The sequence below is a fragment of the Otolemur garnettii genome, unplaced genomic scaffold (genome assembly GCF_000181295.1).
Source record: "Otolemur garnettii isolate 467f Iridium unplaced genomic scaffold, OtoGar3 scaffold00125, whole genome shotgun sequence".
Classification (NCBI taxonomy): domain Eukaryota; kingdom Metazoa; phylum Chordata; class Mammalia; order Primates; family Galagidae; genus Otolemur; species Otolemur garnettii.
In genome coordinates, this window is record NW_003852520.1 from 73113 (window position 1) to 98862 (window position 25750).

At 46.5% G+C, this 25750-nt stretch overlaps 1 protein-coding gene across 1 annotated transcript in view; it reads right to left on the reverse strand.

Moving 5' to 3' along the window:
- Nucleotides 1–25750, reverse strand: part of MYRFL (myelin regulatory factor-like) — a 148570-nt gene that overhangs the window by 53901 nt on the left and 68919 nt on the right. Inside the window, exons 9-13 of the mRNA XM_012810094.2 lie at nucleotides 25414–25524; nucleotides 23697–23787; nucleotides 16975–17175; nucleotides 11572–11680; nucleotides 10714–10823 (exon numbers count right to left, since the gene is read on the reverse strand). Of these exons, the coding sequence (XP_012665548.2) occupies nucleotides 10714–10823; nucleotides 11572–11680; nucleotides 16975–17175; nucleotides 23697–23787; nucleotides 25414–25524 (622 nt within the window). The remainder of the gene's footprint in view (nucleotides 1–10713; nucleotides 10824–11571; nucleotides 11681–16974; nucleotides 17176–23696; nucleotides 23788–25413; nucleotides 25525–25750) is intronic.

Consider the following 25750-nt stretch of genomic DNA (forward strand, 5'->3'; position numbering starts at 1 on the left):
TCTCACACCCCCTCTCACCAGGTCCCTCTCACTCTCCCGTGTCCCATACACATATCACACCCCCTCTCACCAGGTCCCTTTCACTCTCCCGTGTCCCATCCACATATCACACCCCCTCTCACCAGGTCCCTCTCACTCTCCCGTGTCCCATCCACATATCACACCCCCTCTCACCAGGTCCCTCTCACTCTCCCGTGTCCCATCCGCACCTCACACCCCCCTCTCACCAGGTCCCTCTCAGTCTCCCGTGTCCCATCTGCACCTCACACCCCTCTCACCAGTTCCCTCTCACTCTGGTGCTCACCACCTGTACCTGGATGCTAAGTGTGGAACTTTCCGCTGGCTCCTGCCTGAGACACCCGTTCCACCTTCCTTACTCATGGTGTCAGGTTTACCTGTACCATAGACAACTCGAGAGTCAGCTCACCAAGGATAGGGTGTATGTGTCTATCACACTTGGTTCTCTGGCCCTGGGTGCCAGCTCAGTACATACTTAAGGACTAAATGAATGAACTTTTTTTTTTTTTGAGACAGAGTCTCAATCTGTCACCCTGGGTTAAGTGTCATGGCACCATCGTAGCTCACAGCAACATCAAACTCTTGGGCTCAAGATATCCCCCAAGTAGCTGGGACTCCAGGCTTCTGCCACTACATCCAGCTGTTTTAGAGAAATGATCTGAGTCTTGCTCAAACTGGTCTCAAACTCCTGAACTGAAGGAATCCGCCCACCTCAGCCTCCCAGAGTGCTGGGGTTATAGGAATGAACATTCCTACAGAGATGTTTCATGCCAGGGGCATTGAAAGGTCATAGCTCTCCAACAAAATGAAGAGAGGGGCCATTGCCAGTTTATTCTTTTATGTAAGACTTGTCTCAGGGAAAAAAAAAAAAAAAAAACACACAGATTAAGGTCCGAATTCCTCTTCCATGTTATAAAATGCCTGTAGAAAGGTGGAGGAATTGAACAGACATTGGTGCTTCTCAGCTTCGGCACAGCGGGCTGGTGGTCTGTTTGTACCCAACTGACGTCCTACACCCCATCAGGCCTCTCCTTGTGGGGAACAGATTAGCCCAGGAAACAGATGAGAGCCCTTTCACCCCCCCACCTCCCCCTCACCAAAGGAAACCCCTGTCTCTGCAGAGCATGGCCAGGAAGCCCCGTGGCCCCTCGCAGGTTAAAGACCCTGAGCCCGAGACAGGGAGGTGCAGGGAGGAGCAGCCGGGCAGAGGAGGCGGTTTCTCCTCTCAGCTCATGGTGTCATGTCCAATTTGCATCTCTGGGTGACGGTCACTAAGCTCTGTCCTATTTCTTTCCCAGTAAGACGCATCACAGACTTGAAAACACGCCTTGCGGTAAATGACGTTGGATCTGATGTTGCATAGATGGCTGTTTTGTAATAAAATCATAAGAATAAAACAGCCTGTAATTGAGCATTGTAAACATCATTGCCGAAGGGAGAGAAACTGGGTGTGTCTGGTAATTGTTTGGGCTTTGAATAAACTCAGCTTTAGATCTTTGTCCAAGAGTTTATTTTGTGGAGAGCTCACCAGGCCCAATTTGGATGTAAAATAAAAGAAAAGCAGGCTGCTGAGATGGTGTGGAAGCTCAGACTTCAGCTGAGTTCTTAGCGGTCCCTGGAGGAGACGCCTCCTTTGTACACATATTTCTCTGGCAAAGAGAACAACTGTTGGACTAATTTTCCTAGATGCCACGGTCTGACATTCTGCCTTACATGGGAAGGGCATGAGGACTCATAAAAGTATTTAAAATTATGTGTGTTACCATGGCTCTTGTTCATTTGCCTTAGAATTCTTGTTTCATTTTTGCCGTTATTGTTTAAGTGCAATTTTCTGTGAAAGGGCCTGACTTTTTTGACTGAGACAAGTTTTCCCTTGAACTAGCACATGTCACAGTTACAATTCTTGGATTTCTTGCCTTCACAGGCGACCGTGAGCTCCTTTGGAAGGTAGTGACTTTGTCCTACAGACTTTTTAGGACCTCTTCAGTACCCAACATGCATAGCTCAATAAGCAGTTAATGAAAAGAGTCAATAATTCTTTATTAAGCACCTGAGCTATGCAGACACCATCCTCAGTGCAGGAATAAAGCTGATACTGAGTGAGCAGGGCGGGAGTGTGGTGCACACTTGAGATCCCAGCACTCAGGGATCACTGGAGCTCAGGAGTTAGAGACCAGCCTGAGCAAAAGCGCAAGACCTCATCTCTCCTAAAAATAGAGAAATTAGCTGGGTGTTCTGGCAGGTGCTTTTACTCCCAGCTTCTTGGGAGGCTGGGGCAGGAGGGTCACTTGAACCCAGGAATCTGAGGTTGCTGTGAGCTGGGCTGACACCACGGCACTCTACCCAGGGTGACACAGTGAGACCTGGTTCCAAAAATAAAAGCAAGCAAGGACCCTGCCCTCATAGAACCTATTTTTTTCTAGTGGGGGAGGACTGACCACCAACAAGTGAACCGCAGATAAATAATATAGTGTTATGTGTAATTAGCTCTGGGAAGAAAGCCAGCAAGGCATGGAAATAAGCAGTCACTGTCACTGTGTTCAGCTGTTGCCATATATCAGTACATTAATTTTATTTTTGAGAGTATTGGAAAAGAATAAAACAGTACAGTCAAGTGAAAACTTACATCTCATCCCAAAAAGACCCCGTGGAGCACTGGGTCAAACAATTCTCAGGAGGAGAAACAGAGAAACTTTATCACTAACCAGAGAAAGGCAAACAGAAGCAGCCTGACGCCACCAAGTCCATCGAGCTGCAAACTCGATTCGATGAGAACATCAGAGAACCCGGGGTGTCAAGAGCTGGGAGAGCTGAGTGACAATTAGGCAGCATTCACCAAATTAAAATCTGTGCGTGGCCACACCCTCCCGGCTCGCCTGACCCTCCTGGCTCCCCACTGGTCCTCTCCACTAGTATTGACACCACGCTGGCCCCGTGGTCTCCTCCTACGTCAGCCCGACGCCCTCATGGGTCCTCTTCCCCCTCCCCCGGCCCTGACAGGGTGTTCCTCAAGACGTCCTTCTGTCCCTTTTCTTTCTCATTCTATATGAACTTGAAAGTCCACAGTGCCAGGAAGGTGACCAGAAGCAGTGACACGAGGGCCCACAAAGCTGGTCCCAGGGACCCCACCCCTCCGCAGCCTGTCCCCAGACTTTCTGATATTTCAAGGGATCCAGGAAACTGACATCTGTATGAAGATCTCCTAAGTTTTAAATGTAGGCAACAAACTTGAGTTTTTTTTTTTTTTTTTTTTAATACCAGGAGGGTAAAAAAATTGTCTACAAGCCAGACTCGAACACAGGCTTCCAACCTGTGACCTGCACCATAATCTCTCCCCTTGTTCATATCATCATCCATCGTGGCAGCCCCCTCTCCATCCCCACTGCTCTTCCAAATCCGACATTCCTGGTCACCTTGTCACATTTTCACCTGAATGTTCAGTTGACATCAAGTCAAAATTAAAGTTATCTTTTCCCAAGAAAAATTACTTCTCCTTCAGACTTCCTTATGTTAATAAAACCACTTTTCTTCCTTTCACTGAGAGTCTGAAACTCATGCATTAACGTAAACAAGTTCCTACTGGGTCATCTGCCACGGACGGGATACTGTGGTCTCGGACCTCACAGTCAGAGTCTCAGTCTAGTGAGGGAGATGGAACAGAGAGAGAATGACCACGCCATGTGACAAACGCTCCACACACAGGGGCTGTCCAGAGGCCCCAGGCAGTGCAGAAACAGGACAACCGAGCTATCACAGATTCACTTTCATTCCACCAGTATTTGCTGAATTGCTATAGTATTCTAGGCTCTGGAGTAAAAGCTGCAATAGTGGAGAATCAGTTTTGAAAAATACAGATTTTCAGTACTCGCACAACTAATTGGGGAGATTGGCAAAAAAGTAGGGAAATAAACACGATAATTTCAGTGAAGGACAAACATTCTCCAGCAGACTAGGAACACATCCTGCACTTTGTTCACAGCACGGGGGGTGACCCAGCTGTGGGGAGAATGGGCCACAGCAGCCAGAGGGGCACCCTTTTCTAATTGATGCAAAGACACCACACACCCTCACAGCCTTGAATCTTGGAGCAATCGCTGTCGATAGGGTGATCAGGGAAGGCCTCACGGAGATGCGGGGTGAGAGCATCACTCTCCTTATTAAAGAGGAGTCTGTAGGGCAGAGAAGACTCCACAGAACAGCTCCGAGGGACAAACAAGCTTGGCAGGGTTGAGGAACAGAGAATGGGGACTCCCAAACCAAAGGTGCCTATGCAGGTGCCTTGCCCCTGGAGAGGATGGCAAGTGAGCATCAGGGGCAACCATGGGCTTCTGGAAGGCTCTGCAGGAGTTTCACTGTGGCTTGTTGCAGACTTTGGAAGTGAGTATGGCCTTGGTGATGCCCCCATAGACTGGATCACTGCAAGGTCCTGTTACCTTCCACTCTGGACTCCTGGCACTGTCACTTACTTATGAACTGAATCTGCTTTGGCGCAGTTTCTCCTCAGGTGACACCTGAGAAGGAATGCACCTGCTACCTTCCTAGAGCTCAGACTTTACCTTCCTGAGAATGAGTTGGGGGGCGTAGCCTCTCCTAGAAGGCCCATCGCCCCACAGCTGGGTGGCCCCCGGGCTCTGAGCAAAGTGCAGGATTTGTTCCTAGTATGCTGGAGAATATTTGTCCCTCACCTTTGAACTCCAGTTGCTAAAAGTCCCAATTGTCCTCCTTCAACTCAACTAGAGAATGGGAAGAAACAGGGGAGAATGGGAAGAACCTGGGGAAAATGGGAAGAATGAATTATTTGTCTGAATACTGACATTCATAAGGCCCTGGGAAGACACTACCTACACTTGACCACTCAGTGTGCTCTAGGGGAGGGCCAATACGGAAGTGACACAGCTGCTATCAGATGGGTAACCGGAGCTCCACGCTGGGAGCCTGGTGACAACTTCAAACGCTTCCCCGAGACTGAGGCTGTGCCTGCACTCCCTTCCTCTTACTACAAAAGTTACGAAAATGCAAGAAAGGGAGAGTGACTTTGTTATACAAATAGCTCTGAATAGGCCCTGTTTTACTGACAGCTTTCAATACATTATTAAAAATAAATTTCTCAGAAAAGTAGCAACATAGAAAGTCAACACACAACAATTAGTTGCATTTCTATACACTAATGACGAATAATCTGAAAAAGGAATTATGAAAAAAATTCCATTTGTAATGGCATCAAAAAGAATAGAGTATCTTTCGGGGGCGGGACATAGTTATAAAAGGGACTTTACCTAACAAATGCAATCAGTGTAACCTGGTTCTCTGTACCCTCAATGAATCCTTCACAATAAAAAAAAAGAAAAAAGCATAGAGTAAGTATGAATTAACTTAACCAAAGTGCTTAAAGACTTGTACTATGAAAACTACAAAATATTGCTGAAAGAAATTAAAGAAGGCATAAATAAATGGAAACACATCCCATGTTCATGGACTGGGAGACTTAATATTGTTACCATCTTAATACTGCTCAAACTGACCTACAGACGCAAGGTTATCCCTTCAAACCCCCAATGTTGCTTTTTATAGAAATAGAAAAACCCATCCAAAAATTCACATAGAATATCAAGGGCCCCAAACCGTTAAGAAATCTCTTTTGTTTTTTAAATAAATGAAGCTGGAAGATTTCAAAACTAACTACAAAGATACAGTGATCAATATAGGACAGTACTGGAATAGAAGCAGATGTCTGAGGTTTGACAATTAAGTTTGCAAACTTGCCACCATGCACTGTACAAACAGCTTGGTAAGGTTTTTGAGGTTTTTGAGGTTTTTAAGGTTTTTGTTTGTTTTTTGAGACAGAGTCTCACTTTATCCCCCTCCGTAGAGTGCCATGTTGTCACAGCTCACAGCAACCTCCAAATTCTGGGCTTAGGCAATTCTCTTGCCTCAGCCTCCTGAGTAGCTGGCACTACAGGTGCCCACCACAATGCCCGGCTATTTTTTCTTGCAGTTTAGCTGGGGCCAGGTTCAAACCTATCACCCTCAGTATATGTGGCCAGCGCCCTACTCACTGAGCCACAGGCGCCACCCTCAGTAAGGTTTCTTAACCTTGGTGTGTCAGCCTCTCATGGCTGTGCTGTGTCAACGTGTAGTGTTTTCTTCCTGAGTGGCATCCATTAGTGTCGTTACATGTTTTTGTGAATGTCAGAGTTTGAATTAGAGCAACAAACAAACATTAAATTTCTTATTAAACTTGACATGAGTGGAAGTGAAATTAGGGACTTGTAAGCCCAAGTTTATGGGGATAGTGCCGTGAAGAAAATGGCTGTGTACAAATGGATTAAACATTTTGGGGAGGAGAGAGGAAGCGTCACTGATGAAGAGAAGTCAGAGTAGCCCGTAACGAGAAGAACTGACAGGAACACTACAAAAATTTGTCAAGTTTTGGATCAAAATCACTGGCTAACTGCGAGAAGCATAGAAGACTAAGTAAATATCAATAGAGCAACAGTTAGTAAAATCTTAACTGAAAATCTTGGCATGAAAAAAAGTGTGTGCAAAAATGGTCCCAAAGGAGCTCATGGATGAACTAAGATATGGTAGCGGGAAGTTTGCTAAGACCTTTCGGAGAGGCAAGACAATGTTTGGGGCCATGTTATCACTGGTGACAAAACATGGGTCCACCAAGACAACCCTGAAACGAAGTGTCAAAGTGCACAGTGGAAGTCAGCCAGGTCTCCATGACCAAAAATCCCATCAGTCCAAGTGAAGAATCAAAACGATGCTGTTCATTACGAATTTGTACCAAATGGACAAAGAGTGAGCCAAGTTGACTATTGGGAAGTGCTAAAAAGACTGAAAAAGATGAAGATGACCAACAACTCCCGGCTCTTGCACAACAGTGCTCCAGCTCACACAGCACTGGGGGAGAGTTTTCAGCCAGTAAACAAATAACTGTATTGAAACACCCTCCCTACTTGCCTGATCTGGCCCCCAATGACTTTTTTATTTCCTCAAAGATAAAAGAAACAGGCTTAGCACCCATAGCTCAGTGAGTAGGGTGCCAGCCACATACACTGAAGCTGGGGGTTGGAGCCCAGCCCAGGCCTGCTAAACAATGACAACTACAACAAAAACATAGCCAGGCAGGGTGGCACTGGTGACTCAGTGAGTAGGGCACTGGTGCCATATACCAAGGATGGCAGGTTCAAACCCAGCCTCAGCCAAACTGCAACCAAAAAGAAAAAAAATATATATATAGATGTCTTAACATAATGAGTAAGAAAATGACATGAAGCCTATGTTAACCAGTTTGATGAGAATATTTCAAATTGTATATAAAAATAACACACTGTACCCCATGACAGTATCAATGTACACAGCTATGATCTAATTTAAAAAATAATAATAATAATGCTAAAAAAGAAAAATAGCCGGGCATTGTGGCAGGCACCTGTAGTCCCAGCTACTCAGGAGGCTGAGGCAAGAGAATCACCTAAGCTCAAGAGATGGAGGTTGCTGTGAGCTGTGATGCTACAGCACTCTACTGAGGGCAATATGGTAAGACTCTGTCTCAAAAAATAATAATAATAATAATAATAATAAAGTAAAATAAAAAGCATGCAGACAGGAACAACCATAATGCACCACAGTGCCCCTGCAGGCAGCACCAGGGATATGAGGAGAGAAGGGCAGCCTTGGACACCAAGAACCTGCAAATCTCAACATTAGTGAACAGTGTGCATCACGCCCCCAAGCCCTACCTGTTCTCTGTCAGCCAGTGAAGAACCCAGGCAGGGGACCAAGGACTGTTGAAAAATATATATATATATAAAAAATAAAAATAAAACATTGAAAGGAAGATAATTTGATGATATTCAGGACAATGGCTCTGATGGCCATTCCAGAAAGAGTCCCACCATTGCTTTGAAGGAGGGACAAGGCGCTGACACCGACACACAGCTTCCCAGGGGCACTTTGAAGGAGACTGTAGTGATATTCAGCACAGAGGCATGTGGTGCTTTTTCTATTGATGAGCTCGCAAACTTGATTTTCAGGCCTCATGTGGCTCGCCTCTATTTAAGCTTCACCCTTTATGCCCTCAAAGACAAATAAAAGACAGACGTACAGACAAATGGAATAAAATAAAAAGCCCAGAAATAAACTACCAAACATGGACAAATGGCTTTTAGCAAGAATGCCCAGACCATTCAAAGGGAAAGGAGTCTTTCAATAAAGGTTCTGTGAGGACTGAATATCCATCCCCAGGCAAAAGGATGAAGCTGGACTCTTACCTAACACCATACTCAGAGCAAATTCAAAATGGATCAAAACCCTAAATCTAAAACACAAAGCACATAAAGAAAAATGCTCAATGTCACGAATCATTAGTGAAATGTAAATCAAAGCTACAGTGAAATACCACCTCGCATGCATCAGGACACCTACTATGGAAAGAAAGAAAGCATCACGTGCTGGTGAGAATATAGAGAAATTGCCAGTCTTGGGTCTATTGGGGGAATGTAAAATAATACAGTTGCAGCAGAAAACAGCACAGCAGGCCCTCAAAAAATTAAAAATAGAATTACCATACGAACCAGCAATTCCCTTCTCAGTATGTATCTCAAAAAATTGAAAACAGGACCTCCAAGAGATCTTTGTGCACGTACAGTCACAGAGGCCTCATTTACAACACCTAAGCCACGAAGCAACCCACGTCCATCAATAGCTGATAAATAGGCAAAATGTGGAATGTACATGGAATGGGTCATTTTTTTCTTACAAGGGAAGGAAATTCTGACATAAGCTGCAACATGGAAGAACCTTGAGCACATCGTGCAACTGTGATGTCAGCCTGTCACAGAAAGACAACTGCAGAACCGTTTCACTTATAGGAGGGTGTAAGAGTAGCCAAACCCCAGAGACGAGAGGACTGTTGGGTACAGAGTCTTGGTTCCACAAGATGAAGAGAGGTGTGGGGTGGAGGTGGTGGCTGCCCGGCACCGTGAATGCATCTAACACTCTTGAGCTATATGGGTTAAACCTGTAAATTTTAAGTATTTTACCACAATAAAAAATTGAGGAACTAATATGTAAATAATTTCTACTGATATGCCTCTCAAGTGACGTGAGAGCCTCGGTCTAGAGCAGTGATTCTCAAACAGTGTGCCATGAGAGGATCTTAGGTGCACCACGAAAACTTTTAAAGATCCTTAATTGAATTATTTTCAAAAAAAGTTCAAAGCACTGTAAGTAGATTCTTTTTTTAATTCTTTTTTGACCAACAGAATTTAAGTGTGCCATGGAAGTTTAACTATAGGTTCAAGTATGCTGTGAGATAAAAAAGGTTGAAAAACACTGGTCTAGGAAAAAGGCTGAAGGATTTCTTCTGTTGGAGATTTGTTCCTGAGAAGCAGGATGTAAGACGCCAACTTCCGCCACGCGGCCCAGTTGTCCGCGTGCTGTGACACAGGGGCTTTGTAGGAAGAAGGCGGTGAAGGCACTAACATGAAAAGGCACCATCTACTTTGCTCCTCCAAGGGTGGCTTATGACCAGCGGGGTCAGCAAAATTGGCATCACCAGGAGGCTTTTGAGGACTGCAGAATTTCTGGTCACCACTTATGCTCTCCAAGGTAGAATCTGCCATTTCAATAAGATCCCTGTGGTGGGTGGGATGATAGCTGTAATCTTAGCACTGTGGGAGGCTGAGGCTGGTAGATTACTTGAGCTCAGAAGTTGGAGACCAGCCTGAGCAAGAGCGAGACCTCGTCTCTACTGAAAATAGAAAAAATAGCTAGGTGTGGTGGTGGGCACCTGTAGTCCCGGCTACTCAGGAGGCTGAGTCAAGAGGATCGCTTGAGCCCAAGAATTTGAAGTTGCTATAAGCTATAACACTATGGCACTCTACCCAAGGGGACAGAGGGGACTCTGTCTTTAAAAAGGGGAAAAAAAGAAAAGAAAGAAAGAAAGATCCCTGTGATGTGGTTTCCCAAATACTTTGGAATTTGCCCCTAAGAATACAAAGTCCCCATGTCAATCAGTCTTTGCTCTCAGTATCAAATGTAATAATCCAAAGTAAAGCAAATCAGCAGCGGAGTGAATCTGCAAACCTTGCAAAAGATGCAGGTTTCAACAGGCTTGATAAATATGGTTTTAGTGAGGGACTCGGATCCCACACGCGGCACTGATAAACAAGGAGCTGACAGGCCTGAACTGACAGGCTCTTCTCATGAAAAGCCACAGATGCAGGCACTGAGGCCCTTCACAGAGAGAGTGGTTTAACTATCAAAGCATTAAGACGGACCCTTGGGAAAAAATTATGAGGCCCATGAATATCTTTGTAAAAATGACCCACTTTATGATTATAATGTAAAAGTCAAACATAAGATATTCTTCAAAAACTGTGCTCAAAAAAATTCAATACTTCAATCATTCTAAGAAGGAGCACATTGCATAGTCTAAATTAAGTTCAATTACGTAAAATAAGTTGCATTTTCGTAAATTCTGGTTTCAGTTTGAAAGATGAAGTCTAATGGAGACTTTGATGTGTGGATTGTGACCTCAGCCGCTGTGCTATGTACGTCCACGCTCACAGGAAGGGTGAGAGGTACAAACTCCCTCCTCGGCTCAGTGGGGAATTCTGAACTCCCATGTCCTGGTGAGACAGCTCAGCCTCCCTGCTGCCCAGAGGGGCATCTTCCCGGGGATACCTTATCGACCATGAGGAAGTTCTCCAGCTTCTCTCCGTTTTCACAGGTGACATCACCAACCTCTCTGACGGCTGCTGGCAGGATTTCTCGCACCTCCTGGGCAATCATGCCTGCACACAGAACACTCCAGCAGGTTAGGCTGGATCTGCCCGGGGAAAACCCTCACGGCCCAACTTTGAAGGGAACACTGTCAGCCCCGTGAGAACAGGAGCTCACCCCATGTAAGCCTTTGCTTGGATCTACAGAGCATTTGCGGCAACGAAGGAATTTTGAGCCAAAAATAACTATAGGATTAAAAATGGGAGTGTCATTTTCTCTGCTTTTTAATTTTTTTTTTTTTTTTTTAGACTCTGGGCCAAATGTTGGAAACAGCAAATACCTTAAAATCCCTGTGGGCAGAGCTAAGGCCAAGGCAGTGGCTTGACTTCCTCCCTCTTCACAGGGACCTTTGTCACTAAATATTCCTTCTTCCTTGAGGATGCCTGGATTGGAGCATAACATGGCCTGCTCCTACTGGGCCCACCTACCTGGCTACCTTCCTCTGGACGCTCACTGCTGCTCCTCATGCAGGCTGAGCTGTCACCCACCCTTGACCCTCATTCCATGGGCAAGAGGGCTCCATTCAGAAGAAACTATCTATCCAAAATACTCCACCTGTAGCTTGGGGTGCAGGAGCAGGGGTGTTGAGTAAAAATGCCACAGAGTTTCATTAACCTTTTCTGTTCCAGGGGCGAGGAATTACACAGAGAGCAAGTTATACCCACGAGGTATATGGCATGGCACACTACCTCAAAATAAAGAGGGAATTAACATTTTAATAGTTAACAGTTCAAAATTAAAAAGAAAATGTGCGTGTACCTGTTTGGTGGGCAGGGTTTATTCCCATCACAGATGCAAACTCAGGCTTGTAGTCGTACTCAACAATTCTCATTTGGGCTATTCTTCTCAGCTGTTCATTTGTGTCAACCTAATTTAATTAAAGAAGAGCAGATTTCACCCACTGAGATATTTGCTATTCAAATGAGGGCCCAGAGTGACGCAGAGACGTCACTGAATTGCTTCTGGGCATTTAGCTGGAGACAATTTCTTCAAGCGGATGGCAAGCCAGGTCACCCAACCGCTGTCCCTTAGGACCACACGGCTCCCTCTCTTCACACCTCCCTCCTGCAGGCGCCCTGGTGTCCCCTCCCCACTCCTCTGAGATCACTGTCTGGAGGCTGTTAAACACCTTCCCACTGTCTTTGAAGAGTTTTCAAGATAATTTCACTGGGTCCCAGAAAAATGATGTGACAATAAAGTGAATTTTCCCCAAAGCTAAATGTGTTTGATCCATGTAGGAGGATTGAGGGATTCCCCTTTAATTTGAGTTTATTGGGTTTCTTTTTAATGAATTGATGGTCATAACAGAATTAATTCTTTTAATTTTATCTGACAAGTAAAAAGTTTGACAGCCCTTGAGAGTCCCAAATTTTCTTCTAGTACATAATTGGATTATGAAACCAGTGGGATCTTGGCAATTAAAAATATACTGCCTGGGCCTTCATGCGTGTGACAGAGAAACCAAAATACTTCTTACTGTTTTAAGAAAACCCCTCTGCTGGCTCCCAACTCCTCCCCGACCCCTCCAGAGTCACTTCCAGCCTCAGTCCTCCACCAGTTTGCTGGTTGTGAAGATGGAGGCTTGGAGCTTAATTGGCTAAGTGGACCAGCTTTACTTCAAGTACTAATTCAGGAATATAATTTAGAACTTACGGTTACCAAAAGCTTAGTTTAATTCATTTATTTTTTGACTAACATTTACCAGTCACCTTCAATATATCGTTCCCTATATAAATGTTGGGACTTAAAATATAATTGCCTTTTCACAGTCTGCGGTCTGGACGGGAAGTCAGACACAACACAGACCGTGATGTTACGATGTCAGTGACAGGCCAGTGATGGAGCTGTGAATGGAGAAGCACGGCAGCTCCGAGGAGGCTCCTGAGACATTCCGAGGGGCATAAAGAAAGGGGTTCCTGAGACAGTGGAGCCCCTGAGAGCCGGCTTGGTCCAGTTCCCGGACGCGCCCTGCTCCTCTCCTCTCTGGTCTTTGCACGCGCTGTTTTCCCGGCCTCAGAAGCTCTTCCTTCCCACCCTCCACCCTCCACCTCCCCTGGTTTAAACATCCCTTCCTCTCAGAAGCATCTCTTGACCACCAAGACCAAGAAAGGTCCTCTGCTTGTGCCCACAGCACCTGCTTCCCGCCCTCATCAGACAACGGACTTTGTGGGGTTCACTCTCAGTCGTCACCTGGTGAATAAACACTCCATGAAGGCAAGCACAGTTCCTGTTCACACCCTGTCACTCACTGATTTCTAGCACAAGGCCTTGCGAGTGATAGGCATTCATCTAACAGCTATTAAGTACATTATGACTCTACGATAGGCACCAGACACAGGTGGAGGGCAGAGAGTGAGGTGGAGACAGTGAGACTGAGACAGCAGTGCAGGTAGAGGGCACCAGGACCAAGCCCCAAGGCCACAGACCCCTGACAACATCTGGACAACTGAGCTGAGTTCAAAGTTACAAGACTGTAAAGGCTGAAGCGAGACCAGGCAGGGCCTCGAAGGTCATGCTGGCAGGACAGCTGCAACCTCATAGTGCTCTGGGATGTGTCGGTTACAGCAAGCTCCTTCACTCGCTCAAAATAGATGAATTTGTGGTTTTTTGAGACAAGAGTCTCCCTCTGTTGCCCAGGCTAGAGTGCTGTGCAATCATAGCTCACAGCAACCTCAAATTCTTGTGCTCAAGTGATCCTTCCTCTTCAGTCTCCCAAGGAGCTGGGACTAGAGGTGCCCGCCATAACACACAGCTAGTTTTTCTATTTTTAGTAGAGACGGGGTCTTGCTCTTGCTCAGGCTGCTCTCAAGCCATCCACCCACCTCGGCCTCCCAGAGTGCTGGGATCACAGACGTGTGCCACCTCTCCGGCCGACAAGGATGGATTAAGGAGCTCTCATGCACCACACGCAGTCTCCTGGGCACTGGAGACTCAATAAGTATTTTTAATTTGGAGCTTAAATTTTGGTAAAAAGTTCCATTCTTGTCATTCCTCTCAGGCCGTGCACAGTGCCTAGCGAAGCGGCTGACATATCATGGGCACCCAAAATCTTCAACAGAAAAGAAAAGGAAGAATGAAAGTGGTGGGATGGCAAGACAGTGCCTGACACCAGCAGAGTTGAAGAGAGGGCCTGTTAGGGGCTGGCCTGGACTGGCCTTGCGTCCCCAGTTCCTCTCCCCTCCCCCACCCCACAGTCCTACCCCCACTTCCCGACATCCCGTCACTCAGGTCCAGCCTTCGTGAGCTCCGACTGGAGGACACAGCAGAGGCCATGTGGGCCCCTTCGTTGTAGACAGAAAGTGGAGGAGATGTGTCCGCACCCGGCTCCCGAGGGAACATGGCTCCTGATTTCCAGGTTGGCTCTTTAATGCATTTTCCCGAAGACATTGCTAAACAGAGCAGTCGGCTTCTCTAGTGGACAATGGACTCTCACCATTGTCCTTTAGACAGATTTATGATCAAAGAAACTTTTGAGGCTTAACTTGGAGACCTAAATACTTCATATAACAATGTTCCTCAAGGAAAACGCTCTTCTGTGTCTCATGTTGGCTGGCAGACTCCCCAAAGCTAAGTGGAAACAGTCTGGAGTGCACATTCCCGGTCTGTGCACTTGGCCTAGAGGAAGCCCTGGAGGCACAGGCTGTGTCTCCACTGAATCCTTGGAATCCACCCCTGGAACCCAGCACGGGCCAGCACTGGACTGCTACGCCTTGCTCATCAAAGTCTGCTGCGTAAGAAGCTGGAAACTGCATTTGCCCACTGGCAGTTCTGGGAAGTTTTGACCACGGATGTAAATGGCCATCACCGTCATTCCGCCTCATGCCCAAAGTTTCTATCACATTAACCCAGGAATTGAGCCACAGAGAAGACCTTCCAGTGCATGGACGTACGCAGGCTGTTTGGGGAAGCCATCTTGCCACCTGCCGCCTGGTTCTGGCCCCACCCCATGACCAGACATCAGAAGCAGCGTTCCTGACACCTGCTCGCCCTCTGCTGAGACCCTCCTGCATTTGGTTCATGGCCCTGGGGAGCCTCTGTAAGTCTGACTTTCCCAAGCTTGTCATACGTCCACTAGCGCACGGCTGGTGCAGTTAGGAGAAAAACAACAACCTTTAAGCATTTCATTTTAACTGATTTCCTTCTCTGGCTTTTATTTTTTAAGTCTCTTGCTGAGTTTTTTCAGCCTTCACCAAATAATTTGACTGATGTATTCAACTCCCAGCTTCCTCTCGTTTGTTTTTTTGTTTGTTTTTTGCATTGACATTGAGGCTCTTCGTGGGCCCTGGGCTTCCAACATGGCCTCCCACCCTCGTCTTGCTCAGTGTCCCCCACACAGAAGCATTTCCTTCTCAGGCGCAGTCATGGTGGCAGACTCAGCGCTGTGTCTGGGCAAGTTACGCCGCTCCTCCCAGGGCCGAGCTCCTCTGCGTGGCACCTCATTGCACGGGCCTTGACCACACCTGCACCACCTTCTCCAGGTCTCGGATCTGTGTTCCTGTGAGCACCAAAGATCTCCACCGAAACTCATGCACTTAAAGCCACAAGCCAACTGGCCTGAGTGAGGAGACGCACAGTCAGGACCAGCCAGTAACATGCACTCACTTTCCCTGATCGCAGGATTAAGCAACATACTTGGCACCACATTTGGCAACAGCTCATCCAGAAGCCAGCGTTGGACAGCATGGATTCTCAAGATTGAGAAATTGCCTTCAGTTCTATGCAAGCAATCACATCAACCAGATTTGCGTCAGATTCCCAGAGCGTCTGGAAGACTGCCTCTCTTTTTAAACATTGGAAAAAGTGAGTCAGTGAGAGGGGAAGATGAAGTTCACACACCCCTCAGCACCGTCATCAACATCACCAACACCTCTCTCATCTCTGTAATGAACGGTGGGTGGGACAGATAAGATTTCTCGGCATACTTCATAAATGCAGATAGATCAGGCTGGCTGAGGTGGCTCACACCTATGATCCCAGCACTGTGGGAGGCCAAAGTAGGAGGATCCCTTATGGCTAGGAGTTTGAGACCAGCCTGGGCAATATAGTGAGATCCTGGTACTACTGAAAATTAAAAATAAGCCAGGCCTGGTGGCTGATGCCTATAGTCCTACCTACTTGGGAGGCTGAGGTAGGAGGACAGCCTGAGCCCAGATGTCTGAGAGAAGAAAACCCAGTGCACATTTGTGCTAGGAAAGGAATGTGGGCTGGAGGAAGGGCCAACAATTAACAGATTAGGTCTCTGATTAGCTCAAAAGGAGCAAGGAAAAGAAGGGAAAGGAGTTTAAAAACATAATTCTGCCACAGCCCCCAAAATGCTTAGTAGCAGTGTGAATAAAATGGTGAGGAAGTGCTAGAAGCAATAAATGGAAAACAGGATTAAAAGGAGGATAAGTTGGAGCCAAGAGTGGCCTGGCTAAGGGATTGAATCCCTGTCCCTGTGGTCTGCACAGCAGTTATGACTTTCCAAGATGATTCAGTACTTACTATCTCAACTGATTAAAAAATAAAAAAGCCTCCAGGGTGTCAGGCAGGCAGGCACCATTTCCATCTTATAGAAAAAGACACTGAGTTTAGAGATAAAGCATCTTCTCAAGGCCATGTCCTTGGGAGAGCCCAGAGTGGACAGCAGTCTCCTGCTGTCTGGGCCTGACTCCTGATTCCCACCAGGGGCACTGCCTCCCCTTGGGGACAGATGGACAGAGGAGGTGGAACTTCTCAGCTGCTCCTCAGAGAAAGAGGAGGCAAGGAAGACGGCGGCTGGCAGGGGTGGTGCCAGGGACTCCGAGGGGAGGAGGCTGCAGCTCTCCAGGAGAAACGTGATCAGGAGCTGGACTGAGACCAGGCTCAGCACGTGAGCAGGGAGATAGAAAGGGAAACGCAGGCTCCAGAGCTGACGAGGCACAGGAGGAAAGGCGGAAAGGCAATGGCCTGCGGGAAATGACCGTGAGCGGGGGACGCGCTGCCCTCGCACTCTGCTCTGTCGTGTGAAGCATTCTGCAGGCAGGGCCTGCTTTACATCGGCAGTGGTGCCCGCCAGCTCCGTCATCGTTTTTTACGAAGCGGGTTCGTCTCACACCAATGGGTGGCACATAAAGACAGCAGGCGCAAGCTGTGTCACAGGCCAGAGGCACCCGGCACGCCCTGGCCCAGCTGCCGCCTCACCTCCTGGATGTTGAGCTTCGCCCGGCTGTCAGATGGGTGCAGCACCGACCCGGTCACTTTCATGTTGCCACAGACAACCAGGGCTTCATCTGGTGCATCTGTGTTGATTCCTACTCGGCCGTGACAGACAACGGATTCTGGAACTTGTCCTCGCTGCCATAATACATCACTGTCATTTTCAAATTGCCCAGGGTTAGAGGCCTAGAAAAAAAGAGAAATGTATAACAATTAAAGTTACAGTATCAGGAGAGATGATCACATAAGTCTTCAGAGCAAAGAAAAGCAGAATGTTGTCCAAGTCTTTGACACGACAATCCTACATTAGACATTCTGACTGAGGCAAATAACTCTGGGGCCCAGAGGAGCCAGGGAGGCTCCCAGCCACTCACCCTCCATTGGCAGGATTTGGGACATCCAGTCTCTATCACATTTCCCTGGAATCGACACTGGGATCTATTATACTAGATATCTGGATGATGAAGCCATAGAAAACTAAAAGTGATTTTCAGGGATGATAACAAAAATGACTTAAAATTAGAATTTACATCAAAAAATATTACAAGTTCATTAAATCCCAGATAAATAAAAATACCTTGCATTTGGCTAGCTGATTTGTAGATTCAAAATACTTTTATATTTACGATTTCATACATTATTGACAAGCAAATGGCAACATAAATATTTCTGACACGCCTCAGTTACTCCTTAAGCACATGGGACTGAGGATGAATAGTGGCTGCACTTGTGCACTGACTCACACTGCAGTTCTCCAAGACTCGTGCTATGGTCCTCATGTTATGGACACTGACACTCTAGAAGGATAAATTGTCAAGGGCCCAAAAGCTGTAAGCTCTGAAGCTGGAGTTATCCTTCCTGTGCTTATTAAGTAATAATCCTAACTTTGCCTGTTTCATAGTGCTGCCTAGAAGTAGACCTAGTGGTCTTTAAAAGGAAAAAAAGCCAGCTGACAGTACCAGACTAGACAGAGTTCTAGAGCAGCGGTTCTCAACCTGTGGTCACGACCCCTCTGTAAAAATGAAAATACATCGCGGCATTAGGAAGGCTGAGAACCACTGTTAGAGATTTTCCTCTTAAATAAAATTGCTTGCCGAGACATTTTCCCCTGCACTCCCTTCTCTCCTGCTGGCCACTGGATGTATTTCCAGGATCTTTAAGTAGGGACCTCCAAGTCCTCACAAGAAAATTATTTTGTTTTTAAAATTATGACATTTGCCTAAATATTGTATTTGTGTGTTTAAGACAGGTTGTCACAAATTTAGACAAACAATTGAAACCTGACCACCTAAAAAGATGACCAATGACTTGGCTTTTCGCCTTCCCGGTGGTAAATGAGCCTGTGCAAGGGCAGCAAGGACATGTGCAGCTCGTCGCTAAAGATGAGTCGGGAAGTGGCCGCCGGGGCTCCTCAGGATGGACGCTGGGAGGTGGGGACTGGGTGGGAAGGAGTCTCCGTCCCTACTGAGTGCTCTCCTGGTACTGTTTGAGTGCTTTGCCATATATACATGGTACCAATTTAAAAAATAATTTATAAAATCCCGCAAAGTTCAGTACTTAGTTTGGGTTCAGTAAGGAACTCTGGGGTCTGTTCGCTTTCAGCTGCACCCCCACCTGTCTGAACCAGGAGCTGCTTGGAAGGCTGAACCATTGACACCCGACAGACAGGCAGTGAGAGAACGCAGAGCACCAGAGTGGAAGGTGAAGGGGAAATGATTACAAAGTAACAACTTCGAGCATGATTTTGTGTGAATTGTGCTTGAACAAAGAGGATTCCGGCATGGTCCCCAGAGCCCACTTGGCTGTGAATTGCAAATTGGCTTTGACTCAAATCCTTTTATAGCAAGCATTCAGCTGAATCCTAAGGTGTGCCATGTACAATGGGGATGTAGTTTGCTCTATTCTGAACCTAATGAGCCACTTCGAGAAAACAAAAATAAGACAGTGATGGATTTTTTTTCTTAATGAGCTTTGGGATCATTATTGTCATGTTGGTAACCTGATACTGGAAAAGTAGTTGTAAGAAGATTTAATTTGGAGGAACAATTGCAACATTCTCAATTCGTCTTCTTTGGATGAAATCGCAAAGCCCTAAAATATGTTCAAATCATTTTGGAAAAGGTCACAAATCTACAATGTTTTAGTTATATAGGCCTATGCAGAGGCTTTCACCAGCAAGAGGAAATGTCGGAAGACCTGTGAACTTACTTCCCTTCTCTGGAATCCACAATCTTCATATGTCAAAACAAACTGTAACATACTCCCTCTTTCTGGAATTATGACAATGTATTTGCACATGGTCCAGTAGTGGTTGATGGATATCAAACGCCAAAATTAATTAACATTTCTAAAAATATCCTCTGCAAGTCGACCACTCAAGGGACTGTAACAAACTTGTCAACATACAGAAGCAGTCAACATAAGGGACTAGGTCTATGTACTGCCTTGTACACAAGGTGCATGTCCAGTCTAAGAATATTAGGTCAGCCTAAGGAGGTGGCCGATCTAAGAAGGAGTCAGGTATGGAGGCTCCACTGTCATTTAATTATTATTTTTTTTGTCCTTTAATTATTAATCTCATAACCTCATATCCTCAGGGAAGATCGAAACATTCTAGTCTATGCAAACCTGCTGTGTGACCTGGAGGCACTCACTCAATCTTTCTGTGCAAGTGTTTTCCTCTGAAGATAAAGACACAGTAATGCCTTCTCTACTGTTTCACAAAGTTATTGTGGGATTAATTAAAACCATGTGTGCATGAATGGTCTGCAAAACTGAGGATGAAAGGTCTGAAATTCATTCTCCACACACTCGGCCGGGCCCCAGCAGCCTCTGTTTCAGGTGGATTTGCTCTGCTCTCTTCTGCAATGCACCTGCCATTGTCCTGCCCTTTCCGGGAGCTCCTTTCACAAAAAATACAATGTAAATGGCGCCCCCTGCAGGGGCTTGGAATAGGAGGCAATCTCGGTAGTAATCTGAGGCCTACTCTAAATTCAGAATGAAAAATTGGAAATTTTTTGTTTTGCTACTTTTGGGGATTCAAAAGCAGGAAAGAGCTCATCAGAGAGCTTGACCTGAGGAAACTTTTGAGAAATCAAGCTTTCCAAAGCCAACTTTTCACCTTTTATGCTGTCTTCTTTCACAACTCCGGGCGTGGCCTGCAGGCCGGCTGGCTAGAAATGCACAGTCTTAGGCACTCAGACCTACTGACTCTAAAACCCTGGTGACAGGCCCCAGGAATCTTTTTTAAAGCTCTTCGGGAGATTCTTGTTCCTAATACAGTTTGGAACTGTACTTTTTATGCCATGGCCCCCTGGTTATGAGTTACCCCTCCCATAGTTGGCAGAAAGCTCTGACAGAGTACAACAGGCTACTGCACAAACTGATGCCTTTGGGTAAATAAAAATTCATCTGGACTCCAGAAGCACAGTGTGTGTGTGTGTGTGTGTGTGTGTGTGCGCGCGCACGCGCGCGCGCACGTGTGCATGTTTGAGTGCATGCGTGCGTCTGTGTGTGCACATGTGTGCATGGGCATGCGTGTAGACACGCTGAGGGAGAAGGCAGGTTTGTGATGAGAAAAGTGTGCGAGGCACCTGAGCCGGCTCTGCCCTGCCCACCCTTGCTCTTTGCCACCCCAAGGCGTTGTTTTCCCACTCACGGTAGTGTGGTTTGCAGAGCAGTAAAGAAGGATTTGTTGGGGACGTGCCCATTTCTATTCTTCTGAAAAAGAAATTAGAATAATTTACTAGTTTCAAAATGAGGAAACCCTAGAGTGTCTTTGAAAGGCAGACAAAAGTAATCATCCCTCCTGCTTTCAATATAAGGCTGCCAGCCAGGTTTAATTAAATGTTCGAGGAGGGAAGTGGGGCTGCAGTTAAAGCCCAATCGTTAACCTCAGAGGAACTCCACTGGGGAATGCGCCCAGAAACAAAGACCCGGGAAAGAAATCTGTCCTTAGAGTAAACCTTAATTTCCATTAAATTGGTCAATTTATACTACAGGACCATAATATACCTCTAAAGCTATTAAGATTGACAGCCCAGATGAACAAATACTGGATCCTGCCCACCACTCTCTGCACAGGGGGAATTCTGACAAGCCTGGTGTCCTGGGCTCCTCAGCCCCTCCTGGAGACCTGAAACTCGTCATGGTCTAACCTTTAGACAATCACCCTTATCCAATAGTGAAACATTAATCTCTGACATTTGGAAGAGTGGGTCTTACGCCACAAATGACTCTGGATTTGCTTAAATGCAATTTGCACTTCTCCATTTAATGTGGTCAGAGTTTGAACCATCTTGTCAAGATTTTCCCCATCCTTCATTCTGGAGCTAATTAACAACTAGACCATGGCATATGAGGGCACATCTGGCTCCTCTGTAAAAGGTAGGCTTGTCTGTCTCTGCTCAGACCATACGTATGCACCTGTGAAGGCTCCTCCAGAATCCTGTGGGCAGGAACCATATTCTGGGGACATTTCTATCATTCACTGATTCAAATAATAATACTACTTCTTAAATCTAGTTGTTTTTCTTGGCTAGCTTAAATATCAAACAATTAAGTAGACTGAAAATTCTATTTTTATTTCTATGTTTTGGGGTTAGGATAAAATAATATCAATAAGGCATTTGCAGTCGGGGGATGAAGGGTTTGTGTTAAGGCATCACCATTCTTCTTCTTCTCATTGCTGCTATAATAATCTTCGTGTGAGCCAGCACACGTGGAGAATAGGGTCTTGTCTTTAATCGAAAGTTACAAGTAGGCGAAAGCTATCGATGTTGGATACAATCATTTTCTAAAATGAAAACTTGGTGAATAACATGACACCCAAAGAATGCTGAGTAAAATTTAATCTTTTGTATTCATCGTGAATACGAGTTGCTATTCATACTGAATATGAAGCGTGCACCTTCCAAACACGATGCTGATGAACTAATTATCATTGCGCTCTGGGTTTGAGCAGGCACCGATGAGCAGGAGTTAACAGGACGCTGGCATGTGGCACTCCCTCCCTCGTGCGCTGCCATCTGTGGCCCCGCACAGCAGCTGTGTGAAGCTTTGCAGGAGCTGCCAGCAGCAATGGAGAAATCTTGTCACTAGGTAGGTAAATTATTCAAAGTCTACACGTGACTAGCAGACTATCTGACTGCAGCATAAATTACACAGCTCAGGACAGCACCATCATGGTCTCTAATCTAATCAATGCTAACTCTGAAAAGAATGGCATCACCTGTCTTTATTCCTTCCTAAGAAAAACCAAACACAATAAACAACCTAGGTGTCTAGACTTTACTTTAAATCAGATTTGCTAGTACAGCTAAGCAACCCCATTATGTCCGATAAGGTCTCAGAGATGGTCCTGACCGGGCTGAGGGATGGGCGGTCACCTCTGTGATTGGCATATGACCCCCCCAGGACCTTCATGAGCCCTAGGTTATGACAGTCCCCATAAAAGTGCAGCCTGGGGCTCAGCACCTGTAGCTCAGTGGCTTGGGAGCCAGCCACATACACTGGAGCTGGCGGGTTCTAATTCAGCCCAGGCCTGACAAACAACAATGACAACTACAACCAAAAAGTAGCAGGGCTTTGTGGCAGGAGTCTGTAGTCCCAGCTACTTGAGAGGCTGAGGCAAGAGAATTGCTTAAGCCCAAGAGTTGGAGGTTGCTGTGAGCTGTGACGCCACGGTACTCTACCAAGGGTGACAGTTTGAGACACTATCTAAAAAAAAAGTGCAGCCTGGGACAAGCCTGGCCTTCACCCTGGGGTAGCTGAACACGCTAATATGTTTTACCTCATTTTGATCATTACTTCACCCACTTTAAAACTTTGAGACATAGTTGCAGGATTTCCACTAATGGGTGGCTTATTATTTTTAATTGACTGAGAATTTACAGAGGGCCGTTTGTTTCAGAACGGCTTGAGGCAGACAAAGAGAGACTCCACTTCCCCAAGTGGGCAGATCTTCCCAAAGCCTAGGGTTAGCAGCCGCACACAGGGACATCCCTGCGGTGGACATGGTTCCCCTTGGAGTCACATTCCTCCCTGCATCGCTCCAAAGACCCACAACACCACAGCCCCTGCCAGGCTGCTGGGCTGTGGTCTCCTGTTACGTTATGCTCATGGCATTCTCTGCGGCCGCCAGCCTGACCTCACACAGCTGTGGCTGCAGCTGCCAACAGCTTTATGTTTCTGTGGCTGCCAAGACTTCCTTCCACAGCTGTGAACCATCATTCAGCCAGCAAAAGGGGCTGAGCCATTGCCAGTGGCCCAGAGCCCGGTCTCACCAGTCACTGTGGGGCATAAAAGGCCCCCCCTGCCACTCTCCCCAGCCTGTGGGCTCCGGGGCCAGAGAGAACTGGGTTACTATCCAGGCTCTGTCGTTCACAAACCATGTGACCAGGGGTGAGTTACTTGGCCTCTCAAGCTTTAGTTCCTCTGGGTGTAAAGAATATAAGTAAATGTACAACCACGTAAAACGAGGTCATATATAAATTATTTAGCTCAAGCTTAGAACATTGGTATTTGGGGAAGTATAATCCTGTGTCGTGTGACTCTTGGTTGAAAACCAGTGTGTACAAACTAAACTAATAGTTTCTGCTATTCCCGTCATCACCAGAACATGCTTCAGCAAGCCCTTGGAAATTCAAAGTCTACCTACGAGGAAGAAAAGCATGTGAGACTGAGAAAAGTCAGAGAACTGAGCTTACCCTTACGATGATCTTTTCCGAGATGCGGGCAGACAGCAGATAGAGCTGGTCTTGGTGAGCAGCATACAGTCCAACCACCAACATGAAGTATCTAGTTCAGAGACAGCAGACCGAGGCCAACACATCGGGGAATGGAGAAATAATATATGCAATCAATTACCACCCAGCAGTTAATCCATGGTGAATTTACCTAGATGAGTTTGCTTATTTAAAGCTTGCCTTTTCCCTTTGCTCTAAGTTGTGCCCCCAGGGAAACAGAAGAGTAATTGATTCACTTGCTATTATTCTGTGTTGGCCTTTGCACAGTGGGAAGGAAGTGTGAGTGGTTTTGCAGGCCCCAAAGCAATAGGAAAGCAGCCCTCCCTGGGGACATATCCCAGGGGCGGCCTGGGCTCAGCGCACCTGGGCTGAGTCAGCACAGACTCCACGCTGCATTCCTGGGCCCTCACAAACACAACAAGCCACCTGAGAGGTCCCTTTGTTCAGAGCCATACACACTACGTGACTGAGAATGACCCAGCAGGGTCTGCCCCACCACACTGGATCCTTCCCACCCCAACCCGCTCTTGGCCATGTATTCTGAGCCTTCAAAATCCTCAGATCTTAACTCTAGCCTGAACCTCACCTCCAGTTACTCTCAAGCCAATTTTTATCACTATTACTTCAGTTGCTTCTTCACATGTACCATTGATGAGATAATTTTAAGATTAGGCCATTTCTTAAAAGCCAAAATAAAAACTATCACTACCAGGGAAGCTTTCACCCTAAGAACTACATGGAAAAACTTCACCAGCTCCCTCTGTAACACTGTAGATTCTCTCCAACTCCCAGAGGATAAGTTTTCCCCATATCTGAAGGAAATTAGTAATAGTAATAATTGTTGTCATTATTAATATTAGCTACCACCGAGAACTCAAAAATGTGTCAGATACTGAGCTAGGCAGTTTACCGATAGTATTTTATTCAGACCCCCAAAACAACCAGAGGAAAATGCATCTCAGGAAGGTTAAGTTACATGCCTAAGGTCACCCAGCTAGAAAATGCCAGTATCAAATGCTCAAACTCAACTCTGTCCAACTGCAAAGGCTATGTTCTAAAACCAGGGGTTCTCAAACTCGGGCATGCATCAGAATTACCCGGAGGGCTTGCTAAAACATCAGGTGCTGGGCCCACCTCCAGTTTTTAATTCAGTACCTCTGATGAGGCCCAAGAATTTGCATTTCTAACAACCATCCAGATGTTACCATCTCCGCTAGTCCCGCACCCACACTTTGAGAACCGCAGGCCTAAATCAGGAAGGCAAGTTTGGGGGGAGGGGGGTTCTGTTTGTTTCTTTGTTTAACCACAAAGGTTGTAGCAGAGCTTCAGGTCTCAAAGCATCATACAAGCAACCGGCACACAGTCTGGGGGAATGCAATCCATCTGCAGCCCTCAGACGGCAGTGAGATCTCACACGTGGTCTCTCCAGAGAACCACAGAGGGAGTCAGGGCAGGGCTGGCCAGAGGGGTGGGCGCTGCAGGGCATGAGGGTGGGAGAAGACAGGTCAGGGAGACATGTTCCTGCACTGGGAGAGTCAGTGAGGAGAGGAGAAGGGTTCCGGGAAGCCTAGTGTGCCAGCTGGGGTGGGGGGTGGAGGAGGGAAGAGGCCCCAGGAGGACGTGTCCTGGTCAGACAGGCTCGCCGGCCACCCCGCCGGGTTCACAGGGAAGCCAGTACCTCTGGTCAGGATTTGGTTTTCCCTTCTTTCTCATATTATTTGCTGTGGTTTCGCTGAAGTGTAATCGTCCCAGTGTTACTTTGGTGACCTGGTCGGCCAGTAGGTCAACTCTAAAACAAACAGCAGAATACGAAGAGACTGTCAGAGAAGCAGAGTCCCTGATCATGTTTAATCCCTGTTTAGCCTCTCAAGGATGCCCAGGCCCCAGTTTTCATCTTGCCACAGAAGATGGTTTATTCTAGTCACAGATTATTAACCAATACCCACAGCATGGCCAGGGACAGCTGCCAGGCAAGGCCACAGGTCAACACAAATGGTGAGACGCGCTCACTCCCC